The following is a 24,245-nucleotide window of genomic DNA, read 5'->3' as shown; positions in this document are numbered from 1 at the left end:
TTGGCACTAGCGCGCCCCTCCCACCGCCCGCTTTAAACCGCGACGGGAAGCCGGCCAGGTGCTCACGCCACCTGCGCGCTCTTTCTCAAACCTGCCAGTGCAGCTGGGACAGCGAGTGGATTAAGTGGCTGAGATTTAGATGCGGCGGTTTTCTACTTAGCGCCTACGCTCGGGGTACAAAGCATTCTAGAGAGCAGGGACTCTCGTGTATGATAGACAGAGGAATTATTTTTAACTTAAACATTTATTTGTGACTTGCAAGCACTGATGAGCAAATTATTCTTTCGCCATAGAATAGTTTAAATACAAAAATTAATTGCGTGTAGAAATTAATGCACTTGGTTTAATTTTTAAAATATTGTCGACATTTCAAAACAAAGGCGTTTTTCTGTAAAAAAAAAAGTTTACATAAGTTAATAAGAAAGGGTCATACCATCCTGTTTTTTGACTGAAATGCAAATCAGAAGCGAGTTATTACTTGCCTTATTTGTGGTATTCGGGAGCGTCTCGGTAGTTTTTGCAGAGGACGATGTCATACGTTCCGAGACTGCGGGAGAAAGCCTAGATTTTTGCTACCTGATCCGCAGAAGTGCCTCTAGACCTGGGCACATGTATTACAGCTTCCTGAAACGGACTCGATTCGGCTCACTGCTGCTTTATCAGAGCACCTGGACCGAGGGCCAGCGGCTGGCGGATTGCGCTGCTAGCGGGGACAAGACTCTTACCAACAGCTACTGGTCTCTCTGCAGGGCAGAAGGCAGAAGCAACTTCTCCAGTATCCCCGATCCTCGCATCGATACTAGCCTTCTGTTTGGACCAGGCAGTCCGTGTGTGACAAAGCCTGTAATGGACGTTGGAGGGAATTCTGCTCAGCGAGCGAAGCGGGATCTGGAGACTTTAAAACAAGGGCACACGGCGGCTTCATCACCAAGTGAAACACTACGAAGGAAGAAACGAGGGTGGTTTATACCTGGGACTCTCTGGTGTGGCACCGGGACAAGTGCCGCGACCTATGGAGATTTAGGTAGGCTGCTACCGTATGTCGCTTTTGTCTCCCTAGACACGTTAGAGAGGAGCTGAACGAAAACACACTAACAGTATTGCAGGGATACCCATTGTACAGGGGGTTGAACAGCTAAGTTTTTACAACCAACAGGATATTGATCAAATTGTATCAATTATGCAAACAAATGATTTCAAATAAAAACAAATTTTGTAGGGCTGCACAGTGGCTCAGTGGTTAGCACCACAAGAGCCCTGGGTTCAATTCCAGATGTTGGGTGCTATCTGTGTGGAGTTTGTATGTTCTCCCCATGTTTGCGTGGGTTTGCTCCGGGTGCTCCTGTATCCTCCCACAGTCCAAAGACATGCTGTGTGGTTAATTGGCTTCTGTAAAATTGCCCCTGCTGTGCGTGCGTGCGTGCGTGCGTGCGTGCGTGTGTGTGTGTGTGTGTGTTTGTGTGTGTGTCTGCTTGCTGTGTGGTGGACTGGCGTCCTGTCCAGGATGTACCCTGCCTTGTGCCTGTTGCTTGCCAGGATAGACTCTGGCTCTCTGGCAAACCTGTATCGGATACAGTGGTTAGAAAATGATGGATGGATAAGTTTTGTTATCACGTTTACTCAATGCAGCAAGCTCTCAATGTTAACTTTAAATAGTAAGGCTTTCTGGAATTGTCAGCTGGAGCTGGACTTGTCAGTTTGGCTGATATTGGTGTTAAAGCAACATATGGGTAGTAAAAGCAACAGAAAATGTATTTTGTTGCAATTTCAATACACTCTTTCATCCATCCATTTTCTGTCTGTTTCATACTGTTCCTACACTCTGTTTAGTATATATGAACTGAATACTGTATATTCACTTCATATATTCCCCTGGCACAGAATTACTGCTACATAAAATGCTACCACTGTCTAATTTGAGAGTTTAAACAGTCATTCACAGTGTATTCAGGATGGTAGAATTTTCTTCTCCAGTCTACTTTAAAGCTTACCCTATAACCTATTCAATTACAGTAGTTTTCTGGAAACTGGAAGACCACATATCTGCTGGTTTTCATTCCTGCTAAGTTTACCTAATTGAGGCCATAAAACTGAATTTTCCTTATGAAATACAATAGGTAAAAGACCAACATGCATAAGAGTTGAAACAGTCAATCAGTGCTACTGAACTATGAACTGAGACATTTTAGGTTTCAATTGTGTAAATGAGAGCTCGGCTTCAACAAACAGCAACAGGTGTGCTGGCCAAAAGGACCAGGACTGGGAGCCCCTGTTCTGGAGTACCATTCATCACCCAGCAGCTGAGCAGATGAGCGGAGAGCTAGCTCTGATGGGAGAGTGCTGCATCTCTCACCTGTATGCCTGACCTGTAACTGGTTTCCACCCTACTGTGTGCGCCACGCCTTCTGCAAGTCCAGCCACTTTCGGCTCGCGATACAACCCCAGTGCAATCTAGCGACGCCTGGGTGAAAGAGCTCCAGCTGTACTCTGAGCAAGCGCAGGTTCCATCAGAGGGGTGGTTCAGACACTCGAGAGCCCCAGTTTTCTGCTTTCCTGTCCTAGATCGTCATGTGGCTCCCCTTGTGATCCTAAAAGTTACTGCAGCCTTAAGACTGTGAAGCGCAAGTAGACTCTGCTTCAAGTGGTAGCTGTTTCAGTGGGTAAATAAACTGTGTGAAATAAACTAGTGTTCCTTCCATGTGTAAATAGATTATATGTGCAGTGTAAAGCGTTCCTTTTTACAGGAGTTTCAGAGGGACTGAGGTTACCTCATGCTTTTGACTTCCAGAAATTATATATGGGAACTAGGAAATACCTGATATTTGGACCCAATATTGTCAATGATATACTGTATAACTGTACAGTGAAACCATTATCTTTCAGAAAAGGATGACTGTCTAACAATTTCATAGCCTCATTGGTTCTTATAAACTCCATTTTGAATCGAGTAACGCAGTATGTGAGTAATTTTTCACATATTAGTCCTATGTCTACATAATGAAAAAAAAAAGTTAAATTGAGTGGTAGTGTTGCAGTTTAGTGTGTTTACAATGCCATCTTATAAATAAAAAAAACTGCCTTTAAAATTCTATTATCACACTAGATGTCAAGTTTCCTAGTGTGGGTGATTGATGCGCTTTTGAACACAGAATGTTAGCCTTCCTTATTGGATCAGGTTGAAGGAATGTATTTAAAAGCATGACTGCTGATGTTCAGACAGATCCAAGCTAAACTTTTATTTATGACATCTAAAGTACTGTACTTGTATTGCCTCTGCAGTATGTAGGCATTTGCTCAAAGCTGCTGTTCCAATGTTACCAGAGATTCAAGCCCTTGCCTTGTATAGATATAAAATATGAACAGTAGGGAAACCTAATGTTTATTTGTGATGTACTGTATTTATGTTAAGATCAGCTGAAAACGTGCAGTTCTCAATCAACCACATGCACATAGCACTCTCATAAATAAGGTTGTTCCTTCTCCCCAGGAGTCTTTGAGGAAACTGACAAGTGCTGTCGAGAGCATGACCAATGTGAGAACACAATATCTTCGTTCCAGATCAACTTCGGCGTCTTCAACCACAATCTCTTCACTGTATCGCACTGTGAGTGTGACCGAAGGTAAGGTGGTCTTTAAGATTTGAAATAAGTGGCTGGAAAGGACTTGCAGCTGAGCACATAAATGCCAGTCCAGTTGAAACTATTACCGATTTTATACAGTACCTGACTAGACACAGCAGTGTTTGTAATCAGTGCAAATGGTCAAATTCTGCTGAATCAGAATTCAGAAGGGAGCTTTGCCAGCAAGACAAAATAGAAATATACAGCAAAGACTGCAACAACAGTGGCCCCTTCTCAAATACACTTGACAAATACATATTCATTAACCTTTCAGTAGTCTTACATATTGTTAGTATGTGCTGTGTGAGGCTCAGTTTTCTTTCATCGTGTGTAAATCAGCACTGCTTTTGGAAAGCACTGCTATTACTTTAGCAAGTCCTTGGTTGCCAGGGAACTTTCATTCAGCAGTTACTATATGTCACATTTCGTGCAATGTTGACAATAATCTGTAATATAAATATGTCCAGATCATGTGAACGATTAGCATGCTGTGGAACATGTCTCTTCATCTGATCCTGCAGAATCTCGGCTGTGTGTGGATCTAAGGAATGTGCTTGCCTAATCAAGCAACAGTACTCTTCAAAAGTCGAGTCTTTCCTGGTCGACATTCACCTGATGTGGTCGTTAATTTTTACCTATGAAGAGTAAATTCAGGAAATGTCATCAGAATCGGTTAATGCATTAGGTGCAATCTGTGGACACTTTGGCCGTGTAAATGAATATAGTTGAGGTGTTGTACTATACCTTACTGTACTCACAAACACCACTTTCTCTCAGGTGTGAGATGCAAGGAAAAAGAATAACTGATTTTTGCCTCTTGAAAATTACATATATTAAATTAAACATGATATCTTGTAGCATATGTGAACAAAGTATGAGAGGATAAAAGCTGTTGTTAGATTCTTAGTGAGAAGGGAGGTGAGATTAAGAGAGTGGGCATGCACAGTCTCGTATTGTCCGGCTTCTCCTGTGTTCTTCCAGGTGTAGCTGAGTTTGGTTGTGTGCCTGAGGCTCAGCCCCAGTTTACAAAACACTGTATTACACCTCAACCCCATTGGGTCAAACAGAGCTTCGGCCTCTCTTCCTAAATAAAGAGCTTTTCACTGCTAATTCAAGGTGGAATACATGATTACTTCACAGGTCTTCAATGTGAATTCCATGATGTATGAACACTTCTCATACAGTGATAAATAGTTACAGTATAACTTTCTAAGGGCATTTTTTTATTGGTATGTGAAAGAACTCCATCAATTCCAAGTAAATCTTTGAATTAACACTGGAACAGTCCATTGTATTTGGGTGGCCCTATTTCACACCTGTGGTTTGTAATTAAGCAGAAAAAGTGTCTTGCCATATTAAATTAATTTTCTTTAAATATAGAACAACCTTTAATGGGTGTCCTGATGTTATGTTACTCAATAACAAACTAGTATAGATTTTAAGAGATGGGATGCAGCAGTGGTTCTTCTTTTTGTAATCAAGAAGAAAAAATATATTTTTCCAAGTTCATTTTCCCTACAAAATACCACCCGTACTTTTGCTCTGCACACAGCCGACGTGTGCACGTGACCTGTTAAACCCTAAAAGGAAACTGCACTTGAACTATGGGGGGTCATATCTATAGCCAAAACAAAGAAAAGGCACTGGAAATACCCTACCCACACGTTATCTGAGGCACTTTAAAATGTGACAGTGGAAATATTTCCTAACCCACCGCCTACCACAAGACGGGGCTGGTTTACAGTACTGTATATGAAAAGTTAGGCAAATCTCATGCCTTGTACTCCTAAATGTGTCACTAAGCTTGTCTTCGTGGAGTTTTGTGGATCCAGCATGGAGGGTCTTTGTTCAATCTGTTCACAGATCAGTGCAACTTCGAGGCTGATTTAGGAAACTGTGCAAGCTTGGGTAGTGTTGGCACATGTGAGTCATATGTGAAATATGAAAAGAATTTAAGTGGTTACATAATGACTGTAGTGTAAATTATGATCAGATTTCTGGTATATTCATCAGTTCATGTTCAGGAAGTAAAGACGTTTAACTGAATATGCTCCGTAAATAATCTGTTAATCTCTTGGAAAATGTTAAATGTATTTTCCTCATCTTTAAAATGTATGCAGAGATGCACAGATTATGTTAGGGAAATAAAATACAAATAAATAGAAGTAAAAATAAAATAAATTTGGACTATTGTAATAAATTACTTATTTGGGTTCAGATCTCATGAGGGATGCTGCTGTTGTAGCCTTGAGCTAGTTCTCTCAAATTACTCAAGCACAGTGGTTCTCAGTGCTGCTCCTGTGGGAGCACTATTCTGTTGGTTTTCATTCCAGCTGAGCCCTTAATCATCACTTTTCATGGATGCATGCATTTGATCCACTTGCTAGTCTTTCTTCTGCTCTTCATGTTTGGTTCTGGCCTACTACAATGTTTATAGGACATAGGACAAGATAGACACATATTTATTAGCAAGACAATAACATACTGTAACTACATCACACTCAACATTAAATCATAACACATTTGTACAAATCAGTCTCATGATCAACACATTAAAATCAACAGCCTACAGCCTACAGACCCACAAACACAGACTTTTTACCCTGTAAACTGAAATCACCCCACAACACCTTCACAGGCAATACAAAGAATACCCTGCATCCTACTAACTGGATATAACTCAGGTCTAAATCTCCCTTCAATGTGGTTGCTCCAAAGCAGATGGGAATTAATATTCCTATTCTAAACATATGTCATCAAATTAGGAGAGAACGTTTTTAGTCTGAGGATTTCACAGTAAAAAGTGATAATTTTAAAAAATAAATAGAACAGCAAGTTTTATACTATATAGTTTTATAGATTACTTAGTCTGATCTCCAAGACAGATCAGAACAAGATCCTGTGGCTCATGTGGCAGAACTTTTTAATAAAGAGGAGGGTGATGGTGTCCCTTCTTCTCTCTGCGTCTTCTCATTTTCTGTCTCCTTCTGTTTCTCCGTCTTTCCCTTTCTCTCTGTGCCTTTTCATACTGTGTTCAGTGGTTGTTGAAGGTTCTAATAATTTAACATGTCATCTCATAATAAAGTCTCCAACAAGAGCAGAATTAGGTCAATATGTGAAAAGGGTTAGTTCCACAAGTAATTTAAGCCTAATGGCTGTCAAAATAATACTGAACACATTTTGTGTGAAATTATAGATTACTGTTAAAAACATTCACATATGTGAAACCTTTTAAAATATTTTCAGTACTTTATACAACAATTTATACTGTGTTTGTTAAATATGTTTTACTGTATACTGTACATGAAGATACCTTCACCTTCCACCCCCCTTGCAATTGAACACAAGGATTGTAATTGGCAATGTAATCTTCAGCACTGCTTACTTAGCTAGTTTTTTTAAAGTGAACATCTGGCATGTACATAAAATGCTGTCAATGTTATAATTTTAGGAATATTATTTTTATTTTTAATATAAATAAGGTTTGTGAATGGTAGCTTGTCCCAAGGTAGAATAAAAACCAATATGTTTCACTTTCCATATTATTTTTATGTGGACAGGCTGGAAAGAACACACTCATGCTTTCGTTTCTAAATTTGTAATGGCTTTTTTGTCTGGGGGAGTTTTTTTTTAAATGAAAGTTTGCCAGCCACACACCCAAGTGACACATTTCAATTGGAAACCTGTTCAGATCAGACTCCTGTGGATTTGATCTTTTCTCTTGCTCTCTGCTCCTCGTCTCTGCAGGTTCAGGCAGTGCCTGCTGGGCGTGAACGACACTGTCTCCAACTTGGTGGGCTACGGCTTCTTCAACGTCCTGAAGGTCCCGTGCTTTGTGTTTGAGCCCAAGCTGCAGTGCGTCCAGATGTACTGGTGGGGCGGGTGAGTCAAAGACGCTTGTATGATGGAAATCTGTAGACAGTTTCTGTCTGCCCAGAACTGCAGTTTCCTGTTTACTGGTATCCTGTGAATGCGGGAACTTCGCTTAAGCCGAGAGGACAAAGATGATTGCAGACTGCAGGTGTCTTTTCGACCCATCTTCCTTTTCATTTTTGATTTGAGTAGATTATGGATCTTGGGACTTCATCTGAATTTTTCCTGAAAGATACTAGTGAATCATCTTTTCCACAATGGATTGATCGTTCCAAACATCCACAACTCTGTGATAAACATGGGTTCCTATGACTTTTTTCCTTAAGAAACCACAAACACTGGGGTCAGGCCTTTGCAGATCTGTGGGATTAAAGTGGAACCCTATAGGAGGTGGAGGGATCTGTGGTCAAAAGGCCTGAGAACCGCTCAGGAGACAGACAGCTTGCTTGCTCAAAGAGCCTCCAGGACAGCCATAACGTTTCTTCTGTTATTAAACTGCTCTATCAAAGCAGGAGAAAAGAGCGTCTAGGTTAATTTCATGTTGTGAATTACGAAAATAACTCAGAATTGATATATTGAAAATATTTAACACTGGTCTAATAAAAGTACTTTCAAAAAGTGGAAGGAATCAACCCTGGCATAATACAGTAAATATATCTGAATAATGCAGAAAAAGCCCTCAACAATTCTATGACACCAAGCTCCAGTTTCAGTACTTGCTTTAACTTGTTTGGCGTTGGCTTGATGGAGTCCCTGTGGCTTCCCCTCAGACACCCCCCTGTTTCTCTCGACAACAGGCACAGCTGCCCCTTCTGTGGGTGGAAACGGTTTCTGCGTTCATCTGCAGTAATCTGTTACTCCTGGAGTTTCTGCACTTCATAGGTGTCTTACTGATATTAAGATATGGATGGCTGAAACATAAAGTGTTAAATGCTATAGAACTGTTTTAGAAGCTACAATATGTTCATACTGTACGTAGGCTGTCATCAGCAGCTTCACGAAGTATGTAAAGTAATGTAAGATCTGCTGAATTAGGTCTTCTTTTTCTACCAAAGACATCATGATCAAACATCTTGAATGCAAACCATATCTGTGGAGCTCACTGTTCAAATTCATTAGAGCGTGAGTCTCACCTTATGTCCTGTAGCGCTCCAGTGCAGTTATTCTTATACAGTAGGTCACCTGTTTTTAAAAATTAGGTACTGATACAGTAAATCAGTCAAGTAATAGTTTTTAATAAACAGAACTCTGGTCCATGAGGTTTTATACAGTATTTCGATTTTAGTCCCAAATGATCAATAAATTACTTAATGTAACAAATCTTCTGTTTAATTGATCACAATGGCAATCGTTCCATACCTTGATAAACTGGTGATGTAATGGTGACCTATGGAACCTGTCGGACTGGGGCTCTCCAGTAGCAGGGCTGGAGCTCCCTACATTGGAGACCCTTTCAGATGATTCTCATTCATACAAAATGTTCAACAAGCTTCTAAACACTAATGACACTTTTAACAATTGGCAGGTGTAAGTCGTCAAAGATCGCCCCGTTCGCCACCTTTCAGAAGTCGGTAGCGTACAATTCTACACACCCGGCGGAGGAGGAGCAGCACATGGGCTGGTGGCCGCAGGCCAGGGGGGCTGGTGTCCATGACAACAGCACCAGCACACCAGCTCCCCCTGTGGGCAACACCACAACCGGCAAGCCGGCTGGCAGACCCCAGCCTGCCAGGAAATGCAGGCCGAAACACAGACATAAGAGCAAAACCGTGGGCGACCTCAACACGGTGACCGACAAAGAGGGAGACGGCACCCGGCCGAAGGGCAGCAAGCGGAGCAAGGCTGTCCAGCCGGAGCCGCCTCCCCCTGCGTGCAGGAAGCCAGGGGGACCGGCGGCCGCCGCAGGCACCTCGTCGGCTCCGCGCGCGGATGACGCAGGAGGGCCTGCCCCCACCTCCACGCTCTCCAGCGGGGGCGGCTTGCCTTTGGAGCAGGGGTTCGAGAATGCCTTGCCTACTCTTAATCCCTGGGCTTCACCCAGCCACCCCCGGCCTGGAGGAGCTGCCCTCAATCACCCTGAGCCGGTGCAAGATGTGAGAGAAAGACGTAAGTAGAGGAGATGGGAGGGAGTCTTTACTGCAACTCAGGAAAGTTAGGTTATGAGTAGATTTCACAAAGTGCATAATGCTGACAATTTTTGGTTCCTATAAAGTTCATTTAATAGGGGTCAGTGATTATATTAACAAATAACTGTAGTCCTCCGGGCTGTTAAGCACAGTTTCAGCAGATAACATTACACTGTACTGCCAATTCAAAGTCCTCCCATTCTGTTTGTGGTCCTCAACAAATGAGAAAAGTCCATGGTTATTTGGGTCTATTGGTTGTTGTGAACAAGAAGGATGCTGGCAGTAGGGACAGAGGTTCCTCCAGACAGTTCAGATGTAGCGCAGAGCCTCTGCTTCACCGCTGTCTCACTATGGTGTTATCTTGAAGAAGCGGCTGAACTCGATTCTGTTCTGTCCTTCAGATGACACAGAATGCTGAGGGCCTGCTTCTCTCTTCCGCATCACTTATTAATGTACAGTTCTCCCCCTGCTTCATGCAGTCACTCATGGGAGCTAAATATTGCCATCCATTCACTGCTTGAGAGTCTCTCAGTTTTTACAGCTTGGATTTTATGGTAGGATGTAAGTCTTTACCACTGTTATTCTTCACTAATACATACAGTACTGCATTTATACTGTACATAGTAAAGTAGTCTAAACAAATAACCCCAATCAAAAATTCAAACAAACCTATGTAATTCTCTTTCAAAGTGGTAAACATCAATTATTTCTTGGAAATGTTTTTGCTGTGGTTACCTGTATTCCTAATGCAAATTCTCAATGTGTTACGTGTTACGACCTTCTTTCTCAGGCTGTTATACGATATCTTAGAAGCCTGCTCCGGCAGAAGATGCCAGTGTTGTGCCTGCCGAATCAAAGACTCCAGGGAACTTCAGACAGGGAATACAATTAAGGCGCAATTTCCTAATTGATCTATCAGACAGATCTAAATTCTGTAGTAGTCTGGACTGGACAAACCATCAATGCAAGTGACAGAAAATATTGTCTCACCCTGTCTGAGCCCAGCTAATTAGTCTGGATTCCGGACATTTTCGCTACAAACTAAGGTAGAATCTGTGTTCAATAAACTCTGAAAACATTGCTGATTACAATGTCCACTGCAGTATGAGAAATGTTAAATTAAAAGAATGAGAGAATAAAGTAGATTCAGATGAAGGGGGACGATAGTTCTGTTTGAGGTAGTATGCACCTTTAAATAGACAGATTCAAAATGACTACAGAGATGCCTCTTGATCCCAGTTTGACAACATAAACTCATGCTTTTGGCTGCCCCTTCAGGAAAGCAGTAATTGAACAGTAAGCCTTATGTTATTTAAATTCCCAAGGTTACACACCTGAATTCCATACAAATATTTTACTAGGATGGACTCAGAATTCAGCCTGAAGTCAGTCTCTAGTATTAATCTATTTTAAGTGTCAAGCAGAAGAATTTTCCTACAGGCCATGAAAAGCTACAGTCACCCACTCTTAGACCACACATGTCAGCAGCTGCAGCAGTTCAGCACTTTAAGATTCCTACAGAGTGGAGATTTTTACGGGTCAAATGAAAGTATGTCATGTTGCAGCCCAACACATTGGGTCTGTCATATGAGTAAAGTCTTATATACTGTACCTAACGGGAACCGCAACGCTACTTTTATATTCCCAGATTAGAAAGAATCGGCACAGATGAGTGCATTTCAAACCACAATGAATCTAAAATGTACACAGTAACATGTAAAACCTCCAATATACATCACAAAACAGCTTAAATTTCCAGCTGTGTGCAGCCACCATATACTGTAGTGCAATTTAGAATGATGCAACCAAATTTCTGATGACATGTGTGGCCCTATGACATTGTAAACAAGCAGGCTGGTGAATGTATCTCTTTTAATCCAACAGAAATATTGCTCTTGACTTTGGGATAGTTTTGCCAACCATCAAATGTTCACAATGAAACATTTCTGCACTGAAATACCTGCTGCACAACATTAGATCACATTAGATTAGTCTTTATGGTGACTAGTGAGCAGGAAGGGCCAGATCACGTCACAGTTCGAATGACCTCTTACTCTCGCCAGTGGCAAGACCAGGGGTTTACCACAACATGGCGACCATACAGTACTTTCGCTAAATTCACCATTTTGTCCTTAATTCTGAATTTGTAAAATTTCCCAATACCATCAATTCATTTATTTTGTAACCAAGATTTAATAACCATTCTGAGAAATTGGGACTGCAGTTCCCCTTCAGTACCACACAGACAATGTAATGTGACTATCCTGGACATGCGTGTTTATTTAAGAACTTAAAAGAACAGCATTTCTGAACAGAGAACAGCACAGAGTACTATAAGTGTAGTATTTTTTTAATTAAGTAGATTTAGAAAACAGTAATGTCTTGGAAAATAAAGCATTGGATACTTTATATTCTGATCTGGAAAACAAGAAAATAGTTGCCTTGGTTCTTAATTGAATATCATTAAAATGTTTCATGTACTCTCTCTATCTGGAGATCCATAAAGCTTTCCAGACCCTCGTTTGAACCTTACCCATGTTGCTTATGAAACTGTATTTAGGCTAATGCATAACTTACATTTTACTTGGGCAGTTTTTTGGCACCAGTCCTTCTGGACATCAAATAGCAGCATCTTCCAAGGTTTGTTCCAAAGCACTTGTGTCTTCCCAAGTTAAAGAGACAGGAATCACATACTGTATTTGTTTGGATCAGTGGGTGAGATCCACACATGCCCTTACTCTGGAAGGGTCCAGAGACGTGAGGGTGGATGTGAATCATAATTCTGGAAATTGTTGAAATGTTCTGGGAATCTCCTGGGGCGATTGAATTATTGCATTGTGTCTGTATCATGGTGCCTGATATGTGATTCAGTGTTTTAATAGAGAAAACTATAGTAGAGATCCAGCGTGGTTTATTGTGTCACACAGTAACAGTGTAACCATCAGGCACAGAGGAGATATTGGCTGTAAAGTTCCCATGCTGATTTACTGTATGTTGCTCGGCTCAGCCATCCATCTGCAAATACTGAATAGCAGCTCCTTCTTCTAGTCTGAACCACATTCCTCAGAACTCCTTGCCATAACCCTTGAGAGAAATATGCTGCTTTTCAGTAATGACGGGTAGAATTAAAAGCACAATTTGTCACCATTCAAAAATGTTTTTTTCTTTGGAGGGAGGTGAGGTTGGTGCCTGAATCCAAGTTCTTGAAGCAAGGCATGAGGGGCAGGCTGGGAAAGCATGTATAAAATCAGGTGATGCAGATGAGTGACCAATCGCTGGGACGCTAAAAAGCAGTCATAGTAGCTTCACTCTTCTTTCTTAAGAACTTTTTGTCCCAGTGGTAACAGACTTTTTTTATTATTCTACAGGTAAGTGGCAGAGCTGCAACTGCTACAAGCATCTGGACCAGTGCAAGTATAAAATTGGCCCCCAGGAAGTAAAATTCAGCCTGAAAAATCCGGAGCCGAAAACACTCTACCACTGTAACTGCACTCGCAGGTGAGGGCCATGCGCTTGCTCCTAGAGCTGCAGGAACGAAGTGTTTGGATCCTGCTGTCTGATAGAGTTAGTACCGCCAGAGCCTGCAGTCACTCTCCAGCAGTGTGTGTAATGCAATGAGGGAAAATGACTCACTGCTGCCTGAGGAAAAAATCGTTTTACATAACCATTGTTATGTGTAATTTTACATAAGTGTCAGATTAACGTGATTGTAATTGTAATATATAACCTGACAACTACATTCGTTTTCTTCACAAGTGAGTGTATCTCCTCTGAATTAATAGAATAAAAAGAAGAGGAAATAATCTCTCAGCCCTCAATTCTTAGCAATGGAAAAAAAACCTGATCCCTATGTAGTGCTCACGTTATCCACTTGCCTGACAAGTTAAATTTAATGTGCTTTCAGAAAGCAAGCAGGAATACAGTATATCTTTTGGACCTCCATAGGTTTCTTTTTCTCCTTATGGAGTTTTCACTCAGCACAGAATCCATATGAGCAAACCTAGAACTGTGCCCTTAATGAGCACTGGCCAGAACTCCTTTTATGATCTTAGAAGAAAGCAGAGCAGCAAGTTTGGCCGTCCAGCCTATGTAGGCATAACATTTTGTCCAGTATGTGCTCAGAGTGTGTCCCTTGTGCTTTTCCAGGATGGCCAGACGGGTGCGCAGGCTGTCAGAGTGGAACGCAGTGGAGTCTCTGCTGTCTGACTATGTCGCCATGTCCTGTTTCCAGCTACAACAGACTGAAAATTGCATGAAGCAGGAAGGGTCAGTTTATGTCTAGACAACTTTTAAGAATGTGTCCTCTAGAGCCATGGTACATGGCCCAGTAAATATTAGAATTTTTAAAATTTCAAACAATAATGTTTGAACGTTTCACCCAGAGCCTGGTGGCACACCCCGCTGTGCCACCCGGCACGCGATTGTGCGAGTCAAGATTGTATTCACCCAAAGCAGATGCTTCTCCTTTTGCTCATCAGCCTTTTTATGGGAGACCTGTGATGATACTGTATGTTACGCCATTTTGGAATCTGATGGACTCTGCAATGTTTTCTGTTCAAAAACACTACACTTTTGATGTATGCGTTAGTCTATACACCCAATATCGTGGCACTAAGCGGGGGGCGTGTTCAGTGTGGAGGCGGAGCCCTGGATCAAGGGTGACGCATTGCCTTTGTAAACGCAGCTGACTGGCTCGTCAAGGACAAGCGGGAAATCCCCGGAAGGGGAGGAGCTTAAGGAGTAAGGCCGTCATTTTTCTTTTTTTCTTTTTAGCCTGTCCCGTCGTGCATCTCCACCGGCGCAGGCTTACCTTTTCATGCGTTGAGGTTTTATTTTTTGGCCTTGCGCTCCCTGCCTGCTTTTCCAGGCTGGACCCTGTTAGACAGGGTAAGACCAGCCTGGGCGCTGCTCTACACGACGGCGCATTTTTCTGTTTTTGCTTTTTCTTTTGTTTTCTTTTCGGTTCTCGCTGACCTCACACCGGGGCCTCCGCCCCCTCAGCCGTGGCGTCGCCTGGCAGTTTACCGCTCAAGCCCAAAATCTGTTTTCACCACACAGATTTTGGGCTTGTTGCACAGGGCACGGGCAAATGTATCTTTCTTTTCTCCAGTCCTGACCCACATACATGTGTACCTTCCCCATATACAGGTATGCAGAACCTAACTAAAGTAACATGCTGGCACCTGGGCTGTCGCTGATGATTCTGGGCTGTTTCCCTGTGAACTGCAGGTGTGTGGCTGTGCTGTCACGGGCGACACACCTGAGGCGTGTGCTGAAAGATCGCGGGACGATCACCGGGGGAGCTCCCAAAGTGAAGAGACGGAGCGCAAGACCAGCGAAGAGCAAAGCCATTCCTCGGAGGCTGTACAGCAGATGTCTGAGGATCATCGACTCCAAGAAGCTCAGAGAATGACCAGACTGGCTTCCCTTCAGAGACTTGCTATTTCTTTGAAGTGTACATCTGTGTTTATATACAAAAAGAGTTTATTGTTCTAAACAAATGTGCTATGGCTAATGAAGACTACCATTAAAGTTGAACAGGACATCTATTCTCCAAAACTGACAGAAGTGTATTCTAATATCACAGCCACCAAATCATTCAGTTTCTTGTTTGCCTATGATATGCGTTTTGGGCTATTAATATAAAAATGCTCTTAAAAAACACTGTAAAATATGACAAACTGTTACTGTACCTATATACTGTATACATTTATTTTTGTAATTTTAATTATTTCTATTAATACTAAAAAGCTGTTAATAAATGTTTCTTATTGGTATATAAACTTGTGTGTATATGGACAGAGGTAGTATCAGAGAACATTTTGTAAGATGTAAAAGAGATAAAAACATAATTACTGAAGTAGAAGGACATATATTTGTAAACTGTCTCTCCAAAGGAAATAGACATCCACTGGCTCAAGACCTTGGAGGATGACATGATGGAGACCTCCCTGAAGAGGTGCCTGTCCACGGTGGATCTGGCCCTGCTGGGGGTTGGGGACCTGGTGGGTACGTCCTGACTGGCACTGTGGCCAAAGATACTGCCAGGCCGGCTGTGGTCATCTCCTTCCTCATTGCTGGCATAGCCTCCTTGATGGCGGCCCTGTGTTACACTGAGTTTGGTGCCTGAATGCGAAAGCCTGGGTCAGTTTACGCGTTACAGATATGGGCCTTTTTGATTGGCTGGAACGTGGTTTTTAGAGTACATGATTGGTGGAGCCACTGTGGCTATCTGGACTCCAATCACAGCATTAAGAACTTCACAGAGACCTATATTGTGCGCTGGGACGTGCCCTTCATTGCCCACGATCCCAACCTCTTGGCAGCTGGCATTCTCCTGTGGGCCACCTGCTTCATCTCCTTTGGCGACAACGTCTCCTCACGGCTCAACCACATTTTCTTGGCCATTCGTGGGTGTGTGGGTCTCTCTCGCAACAATTTCACTTCTTGTATATGAGGTTGGGGGTGGCTAATCATAAACTCCCTTTCCTGATCTTGCGTTTTTAATATGATACTGTCTCCATACACGAAAGTCCAACATACAAAAAACATAAAGTCCATGAAGCTATCCGAACGATGTCTCTCCTAACCCAAGGGCAATCTTCGAAGCTTCCCGGTGAGGATAAATTCGAATTAATTTTTACCGCCGCCTTTTTAAACAACAGTGCGAACCAACAAGATACAGTATGTCCCTTTAGAAGAAGTAAGGTATCTTTTACTTTTCACACTTTTTCCACACGATGGCAGTATTTAATAAGAAATGCGATGGTCTCTTTTACTGAATACCTATGTTTAATACCAACGGCTTTTATTTTGTCTGCAATCGAGTTTCGTTACAATGTATAGCATTGAAGTCAAAACAGTATGTGAGAACCCCTGGTGCATTTAATTGTTATTGTGATACACAAAATGTTTATTTACAGATTTTAAACCGCTTATTGTTGCTAATTTAAAAAATTTAAATCAATATTGTTGTTAAATCAATCTCATCATATAGAGTCCATGTTCCACTGATGCAAAATGAAACAGCTGAAGGTTTAACATAGATGTCACTACGCCCTTTGAGGTTAATTCTAGAGGTTACATTGTTTTTACACCAGGACTGATATGTAAATGTAACGAAGAAAACAAATTATCCTAGGGACTATCTTATAGATTCCGTCTGTCAGGTTAATATACAAAATGTTGAGAAATAACTCAGTGTGCAGGATGGGATGAGGACAAACATAAGCATGTAATAACATGAAAAAATAATGATCAGCTTCCAGAGTGCCTTATGATGCAGATGGCTCTTAAACTGTATACAAGCTGCTGAAATTGGGCTACAGACAGCAAAGGGGTCCTTTGTTTACAAGAGAAACCCTGGTTTTTAAATAAATTGAATTCTGTGTATTTTCTGTTTAACACTTGAGCTCCACAGTTTTCACTGTGAATTGCAATTTAAGTACACAGAGGGGACTGATCTGGTAAAAGTCTCTAATAAACAATAAACAAGTACATTTCATGAGTATTTATAAATGTAATAATTATAATTAGTCTGAAAGTAAAAAGTAAGCAAACAGTACAAACTGTTTTGCTTATTTTGCTTTGTTATACTTTATTTTGCCTGAATATGTTTGATTTTTTTTCTGCCTGTGCTTCAAATTTAATTTTGGCTTTCCTTTCACAAAAGAGACTACTGTAAGTATCGTTAATAGCTCCAGTGCAATCAGATTACTTATTTTCCTATATTTATATTATAAATGTACCTTATTGAATATAACATGATTATAGAAAGAAAAGATTGATGTTTGATTGGGGTCAATTTGAGGGATAGTGATTTGTCTGTACATATTATTCTCAGCACATGTGAATTTATGTAGACTTTCTCAAATTGAAAGAAAGGTTTTTAGTCATTCTTCACCTATTACATTTTGAGGATGTAATAGTATCCTTATGTTTCCTTAGCTGTACTGTAATGCCTCCAGAGAAACGATAGTGTTACAGATGATTTTTTGTGATATTATAGTGCTTACCACGATCCCTTTAATCCTGGATGGCTTTAAGCACCTGCCATACTCTTATGATGACACATCAGTTGCTATGGCAAGAGAGTCAAACAGACCCATTTATAATCCCTGCTAGTTAAAAGCCTTTCTGCGATCCTGTTGTTTTTCGTCTCCTGATTCTATAATACAGCTTCTCCTAATTACTGTACAAGCACGGGATAAGCGTTAACTTCTGTTTCATCTCCTTTGTTTAACTGAAGTTTACCCATCAGCTTGAGAAAGGTTCTGATTTTAAAGATGTAGCAGATTTTGTATTCATTTTTATAAAATATTGGTTTTGAGTCAGTGGACTGAATGTTGGAAAGTAAAGACTCAGTTTAGGGCTGTGTGACACAAGAAGTATAGTAGAGCACAGACAGTGGATGACAGATTATGCAGATTATGGCATTACAATGCAGAATTTGACCTTAGTCACCCATGAGGAATTACTAAGACTTGAATCACCACAGAACAGTTTTAGTCTAATGATATGAAGACATGAGGAAGTGTCCTTACGATAGAAGTTTTTGATCTAGTTTGTCAGAGGTCAATCCTGGAAAATTCTGCTGAAATCTTCTTTTAATTTACAAGCCTCCCCCCCCCTCCACACACACACACATCAACACAAAAAATCAATTGCCTTGAAACTCAGTCTTTGAAGTCTCGTGTCAGCTTTCACTGCCTGACCTTGTGCAGGGCTTACAAACTATAACCTATCATTGCAAGAAAGGGGATGAGTTTTTAATCACTGTTCTGTCAGATGCCTCCATTAATTAGAGTCCCTGTAAGGCTAATTCAAAGCAAGCTGCAGCTTCTCCATGTGCTGCTCTCAAGAGCACATACTGTATATGCACTTTTTTCACACCCTGGCACTTACCCCTGCAAAACATGGCTTCAGTTTGTGCTATAGAAATTACTTTATATGTAGATGTTCATATATTATTTAATAAACCTCTATTTGTTGAATTAACAAACTTTTTTCTCTCTTACACTTTAGAATTCAGGAAATGACACATTCATAATACAGTTTGATAAGCGGGAGGTATCTCATTTAATACAATATTTTTAAGATAATTATTTTTACATAATACCTAACTGTGTCTGTGAATGATCACAGAATGTACAAAGTATTGAACTAAATAAAGAAGGCCAGGCCTGTTCCATACTAAGATAGGGGATCTCTAAGAAAAACAAGTGGTTTTGTGGAGCACAGAAACATTGCCAATACCTCATTTATTGACAGCGGACGTTATGCTGTATGTGGTGTGGTCTATCAGATATACAGAAATCCTTATTACTTAGTCATTAAAGATCTCATGGCACATAGCTTAAGAGTAGGAATGTTTAACTCCTGTGACCTAGCTCAATTTCATTTGATCTTGCATCATATGGAATCCCTAAATATCCCACTTAATTCAACCGGCGAAATCATTTCTCGCCTCTCCACCTGTGCTGCTGCTGTGCACGGGTACGTAATGGACGCCGCGCAAGGCGCAGCGGTTCAGTGTTGAACCAAGTCTCCTTCTATAGGTGAAAGTTTTTAAAACGAACCTCGCTGTTTCACTGCAAAGATAACATGATTCACTCGCGAAGATCACATTCCCAAATGGAGTGGTTCCTGAACTTTGCCAAATGAGAAGTCGAACCTACAGCCATCTTGGTTCAAACTCGTGTTGTTTCTCAACACCTTAAAGGTAAAGCTACAGTACAGTGAAGGGACTACGTATTCCATTTACATACTGTACTGTATAGCTTGTGTGTCTGATGCCAGACGTGATATTTTCATTTAAGAATTAGTTTATTATGCTTTATCATTCTTTTATAGGCAAACAGCAACTGGGCAGCGTTTATATTTAATTCAAACTTTAAACGGACAAAGCAATTCAAAATAATGCACTTAAACAGACAATTCAATTGGGTATTTTGCCCGAGTGATGTTGACCGACCAGTTTTTAGAAATCGTCAGCCATTATTACAAGGCTGACAACCGAGAAAGCCTGAAGCTGAAAATGCTTATATATTTAGGACATAAACTAGTATTTTTTGTTTCGAGTTTTACCAAAGGAAAAAAATAACAGTTTTCGTGAAAAGAAGATCTGTCCTGTGTAATTTTCAGCCTACTCAACATGTCAAAACATGGAGAGAGTACCGATCGATTATTTTATATCTCACTGTGAGCAAGGCGCAAAGGAATGCCTCGGGAAATACAAACCTTAAGGGACATAAAAGGATATTTTCTAGGTGTTATTACTATTAAAATACAACCCTTACCGTTTTAATTATTCAAGAAGACCTTACTTGAGTCCTGATGATAGACGCTCTGCAATTGCTCTTATGTGTAAACAAGTATGCTCTTAAAAATGAACATCCTGGGGAGCCAGTTTAGCTTCTAAGATAAAATAGTTTTGCTTTAACCCCGCATACGCACTCTATAGCACAGGTTTTCTTACAATGTGCAGAAAGAACTAAGAAGAGAGAGAAATTAGCCTGGTTGGTTATTTTCCCAGAAGCTAAAAAACACATGGTGCATTCACAGTCTGTTCTCTGGCATCATGGGACCCTGTTCTGCCTCCATAGTGTTTGCTATACTGTATATGTAGCTTTTCACTGCAATGTGGGGTTGATTGGGTTGTATCAATCCCAGCTATTTGCTCCACTTCAGTTTGGGGTTGACAGTGAGGCTTGGACTGATACAGCTGAGGTGGTCAAATGCTTACTGCACAGTGCTTGTCATCTGTCTGCTTCTTGGTTATGGGCCTGTGGTTTGTAATTTGGAGGGGGTATAGCAAAGACCGGGAGGTGCAGGAGATTTTTCTATTCTATACTTTTGTTTTGGTTTTGAACATTTTTAAGGAAAAAAAAAATACTTCTGAAGACATTTTTTAATACACTATATAGGATGGTTGAATATCGGTGATGGACTGACGTCCCATCTGGGTTGTATCCACCTTGTGCCCGATGACGAGCCTGTGCTGGATGTAGCGGTTAGGAAGTGCGTGGATGTATGGTTGAAGTTGACACTAGTCATTTCCTTTATTCGTCACTTCATCACTGTATTGCTGTTTATCGATCCATCTTTTCTACCTCACCAGGATGGCTCAGGATTCAAGGCCTGTCCATTTCCAGGAACATACTGTAATGCACACACCACACACACATTCACATACAGTAGAAGGGGCACAATTTGAAGCTACTGACGTTCATATCCTTAGCTTTTTTTAAATGGGCACGTTGGTGAGCATTGCTGCCTCACAGCACTGGGGCCCTGGGTTCACTTCCAGATCTGGGGTCCTGTCTGTGTGGAGATTGTACGTTCTCCCTTCATGTGTGTTCATGTGGGTTTCCTCCCACTGCCGAAAGACATGCTTGTAGGTTCATCAGCTTCTGGGAAGATTGCCCCTGGAGTGAGTGTGTGCGTGTTTGTGTCTGCGTGTGCCCTCAGCTGGACTGGCATTCTGTCTAGGGTGTACCACACCTTCTGCCCATTGCGTGCCAGGGTGTACCCCGCCTTCTGCCCACCAGCTCCCCCACAACCCTGAAGTGGAAGAAGGGGCTAGAGAATGGATGGAAATGAATTACACATTGCAACAACATAGAAGAGACACAATTTGTCTTTTTTAATTGATCATATGCAGTTCTACGTCCATGTTTTAGAATGCTTTTCCTAAATTATATTTTTAGGAGTTTTCTCAGAATGTGAACTGTACCCTGTGGTTGTAAATACAGGTTATTTACAACCTATTAATTCTTGAATGTCTCAGTATCTCACAGATCTTTTTTTGTTTATAATAATAGAGCTTTTGTTTTTCATTTCTGTAATGTTTAATTCTTTGGCAGATTTCTCTGGCAGTTCTGTGAGTTGATGGTGTTTCACTCTCACTCACTTCTCTCACAAACAAGTATGGTAATGAAATGACTTTGGTTCAAAGACATTGACTTCTGCTGCCACCCCGACTCACGAGCTGGTCCGCAAACCAACACTGGTTTAATGGACGTTTTTCACTTTAGTGAAAAAATAAATTTAAAAAGTTTCTGCAAACTCAATGCCAGCAAAGTACAGACTCTAAAATAGGGGAGGAGACAGGAGGATTAAAATAGAGAGAAATAGATTTACAATTACAGTTTGAAAACAGAGCAGAAAAGTGTTTAAATCCTGTTATCGATTGTCACAGAGGATGTTGTTCAATGAGAGGGTGTCAGAACATAAATAACTATTCTTGCTTCTGTAACCCAGCTCTTGTTCAGCCTCCACGGGCCCGTCAGGTATTGATCTGGGTTAGACTTTTTTGTGTTGATGTGACAGCTCCACGTTATTCTGTCCAGCTTCGAGACAGGGATAGGGGAATATTTCACGCTCAACAGTGCCGGGAACGTGTTACATCCGACACTTCTGATCGGAAAAGGGATCCCGATATCCAGTGGGTGTAAGATCACTCCCCCTAGGGGGTAGGTTAGGCTTTTGGGACTCCTGGCCTGGCAGTTTGTCAAGGCCTGCAGACACTGTGAGAAGCCTGCATGCTGACAGGCCATCTGTCAGGGAGAAGGTGATATCATGGCCAGTCACCTCTATTTTCAAGTTCCTAGGAACAGCTTAATAAGGACTAAAACAAAGACGCTTACCTCCGATTCAGTTCATGTTCCAAATCCTGACCTTCCAGGGCTGATTTTCCAGGATGAATATGCCCTCTGGCTATTTTTCAGTATTCTGCTCAAAGGTCAAACCCAAAAACGGATGGCAATGCCATTTTCAAGTTTATTTCCCAGGTCTGTCCATGAGGATGAGCTCCCAACAGACTGTGGCAGGGCTACATTTGGTACTTGGGGCTGCATAGTAGAATGATGGTGGAAAGATATGAAGTGACAGTATTAGCTGGTAAAATGATAACAGCCGAGCAGGTGAAAGGGATTAAGTGGTGAATTACATGCCTCTGTCTTGGCCTTTCAAGCCAGTGTAAGAACACCATCATACAATCTTCATGGGGCCAGAAAATGTAATAGTAGGAGCCTGTAAATTGATTAAAAATGTCACCTAAACATAGGAAAAACATGTACTGTGAATTCTGGGTAATAGAGAAGCATAAATGTTAAATATGAAAATAGAAACATACACCTTTAGCATGCAGGTGAGAACAGACTATATCTTTGTATGAGGGTTTCTTCCAGGTTATTGCAGTCAGCTTAGCAGGTGCTGTCCTCCATCAGAACATTTACATACTGTATGTATTTTCTGATATACCAAATTGTCAACTACAGTGGCTATCAAAAGTGTTCACCCCACTTGGACATTTTCCACATTTAACTGTGTTACAATATAAAACCACAATGTATTTATTTGGGATGTTTTTGCCATTGATCGACACAAAACACTCTATAATGTCAAAGTGAAAACAAAATTCTGTTCTTATTTTGATGGACATTATATATTAGGCACATTCTTTTCTTTTTGTTTTAGGAACTACAGAAGTGCATTGCTGCCATTAAAGAAAAAAAATGTCCTACTTATCTATATGTATTTTTTCTTGTTACCTGTTCTCATTGGTGGTTGCCTTGTGCTCTCTGGTTGTAGTGATCTTTTACATTGTAATTAACTGTTACCACTAAATTATATATTATATAAAGAGGTTAAAGGAAACCTGCAGGACGAAATGCTAGATTCATGCATACTGTACATTTCCAGGCCTATGTTATTCCTTTTCATTATCTGTCAGTTTATATTTAAGTAATCGAAGTATTTGACAAAAAGGAAGCTAGGAAACACTTTGGTCCTCCAGGGCACGGGTTTGATATTTTTCTTGGGAAGATAGGAATAGTTCCAAACGAGGAGACCATTCAGCCTTTCTGTCTCGTTCGTTAAAAGCTAATCGACCACAGCACCTCACCCAGTCGTTTCTTGTAATAAACCACCATATTGGTTTCAACAAATGTTGCTTTTCAAAAACCGAATATCTACGGAAGCGCTTTGTTGCAATAAATGTGAAATATTTTTTCCTTAATCTCGTCATTACGAAATACACATGAAAAAATGTTTTTAACCTTGGTATCAGCAATGCGCTTCGTAGATGCCAGTGTTCTGTTTTTATTGATTTTTTTATAAAGTTGTCGAACCGTGTCAATTTCCGCCGTCCCAAGTCAATTACATCAAAAACTGCGGGCTGCGGAATGCGTGTGTTGGGAGTCTTGGGTTTTCCTTCTTGCAATGTTAAGAATGAACTGCAGGTGGCAGCGAACACCACGATATACATTTCACTGACGACTCAAAATTTCATTGCAAATCTCTCCCGGCCACACAGACTGTCTTGCCTCCCTGAGATAGGAAACACCTCAGTAGTATTATTGCCTGTCAGCAGTTCAGAAAATTACTGTTCTTAATGATCAGTGGTAATACTCTGAAAAATACTGCATTATTAATGCCTCTCCCATCTATTTAAGAAAAAGATCATCAGGTTAACATTTTTTTCCTTGTCACGTGGGTTACTGTCCGAGTTATATATAAATAAATGTGTACACATACTGTATTTGTGATTTGCTAAATCTCTCCTATTTGCGTATTTGCTGTCTCGCCCTTGTATGATCAACAACCTGGTGGCCTTTGTTTATGC

At 41.0% G+C, this 24,245-nt stretch overlaps 1 protein-coding gene across 1 annotated transcript; it reads left to right on the top strand.

Annotated features, from left to right (window-relative positions):
* Positions 1-323: 323 nt before the first annotated feature.
* Positions 324-15,317, top strand: pla2g3 (phospholipase A2 group III). Its single transcript, XM_088935987.1, has 7 exons — positions 324-1,024; positions 3,488-3,620; positions 7,368-7,502; positions 9,019-9,599; positions 12,988-13,117; positions 13,766-13,885; positions 14,849-15,317. Exons 1-7 carry the CDS (start codon positions 454-456, stop codon positions 15,030-15,032), a joined length of 1,854 nt encoding a protein of 617 aa, XP_088792113.1. The 5' UTR covers positions 324-453; the 3' UTR covers positions 15,033-15,317.
* Positions 15,318-24,245: the final 8,928 nt, after the last annotated feature.

The sequence above is a fragment of the Atractosteus spatula genome, chromosome 17, assembly GCF_055471065.1.
Source record: "Atractosteus spatula isolate fAtrSpa1 chromosome 17, fAtrSpa1.hap1, whole genome shotgun sequence".
NCBI classification, from domain to species: Eukaryota; Metazoa; Chordata; class Actinopteri; order Semionotiformes; family Lepisosteidae; genus Atractosteus; species Atractosteus spatula.
This window is presented reverse-complemented; position numbering and strand designations above follow the sequence as displayed.

Excerpts from the sequence above, each read along its gene's own strand:
- pla2g3 (XM_088935987.1), top strand. The coding sequence starts at position 454 with ATGCAAATCAGAAGCGAGTTATTACTTGCCTTATTTGTGGTATTCGGG. Across the intron at positions 1,025-3,487 it reads CGCGACCTATGGAGATTTAG|GAGTCTTTGAGGAAACTGAC; the intron begins GTAGGCTGCTAC and ends CCTTCTCCCCAG. Across the intron at positions 13,886-14,848 it reads AATTGCATGAAGCAGGAAGG|GTGTGTGGCTGTGCTGTCAC; the intron begins GTCAGTTTATGT and ends TGTGAACTGCAG.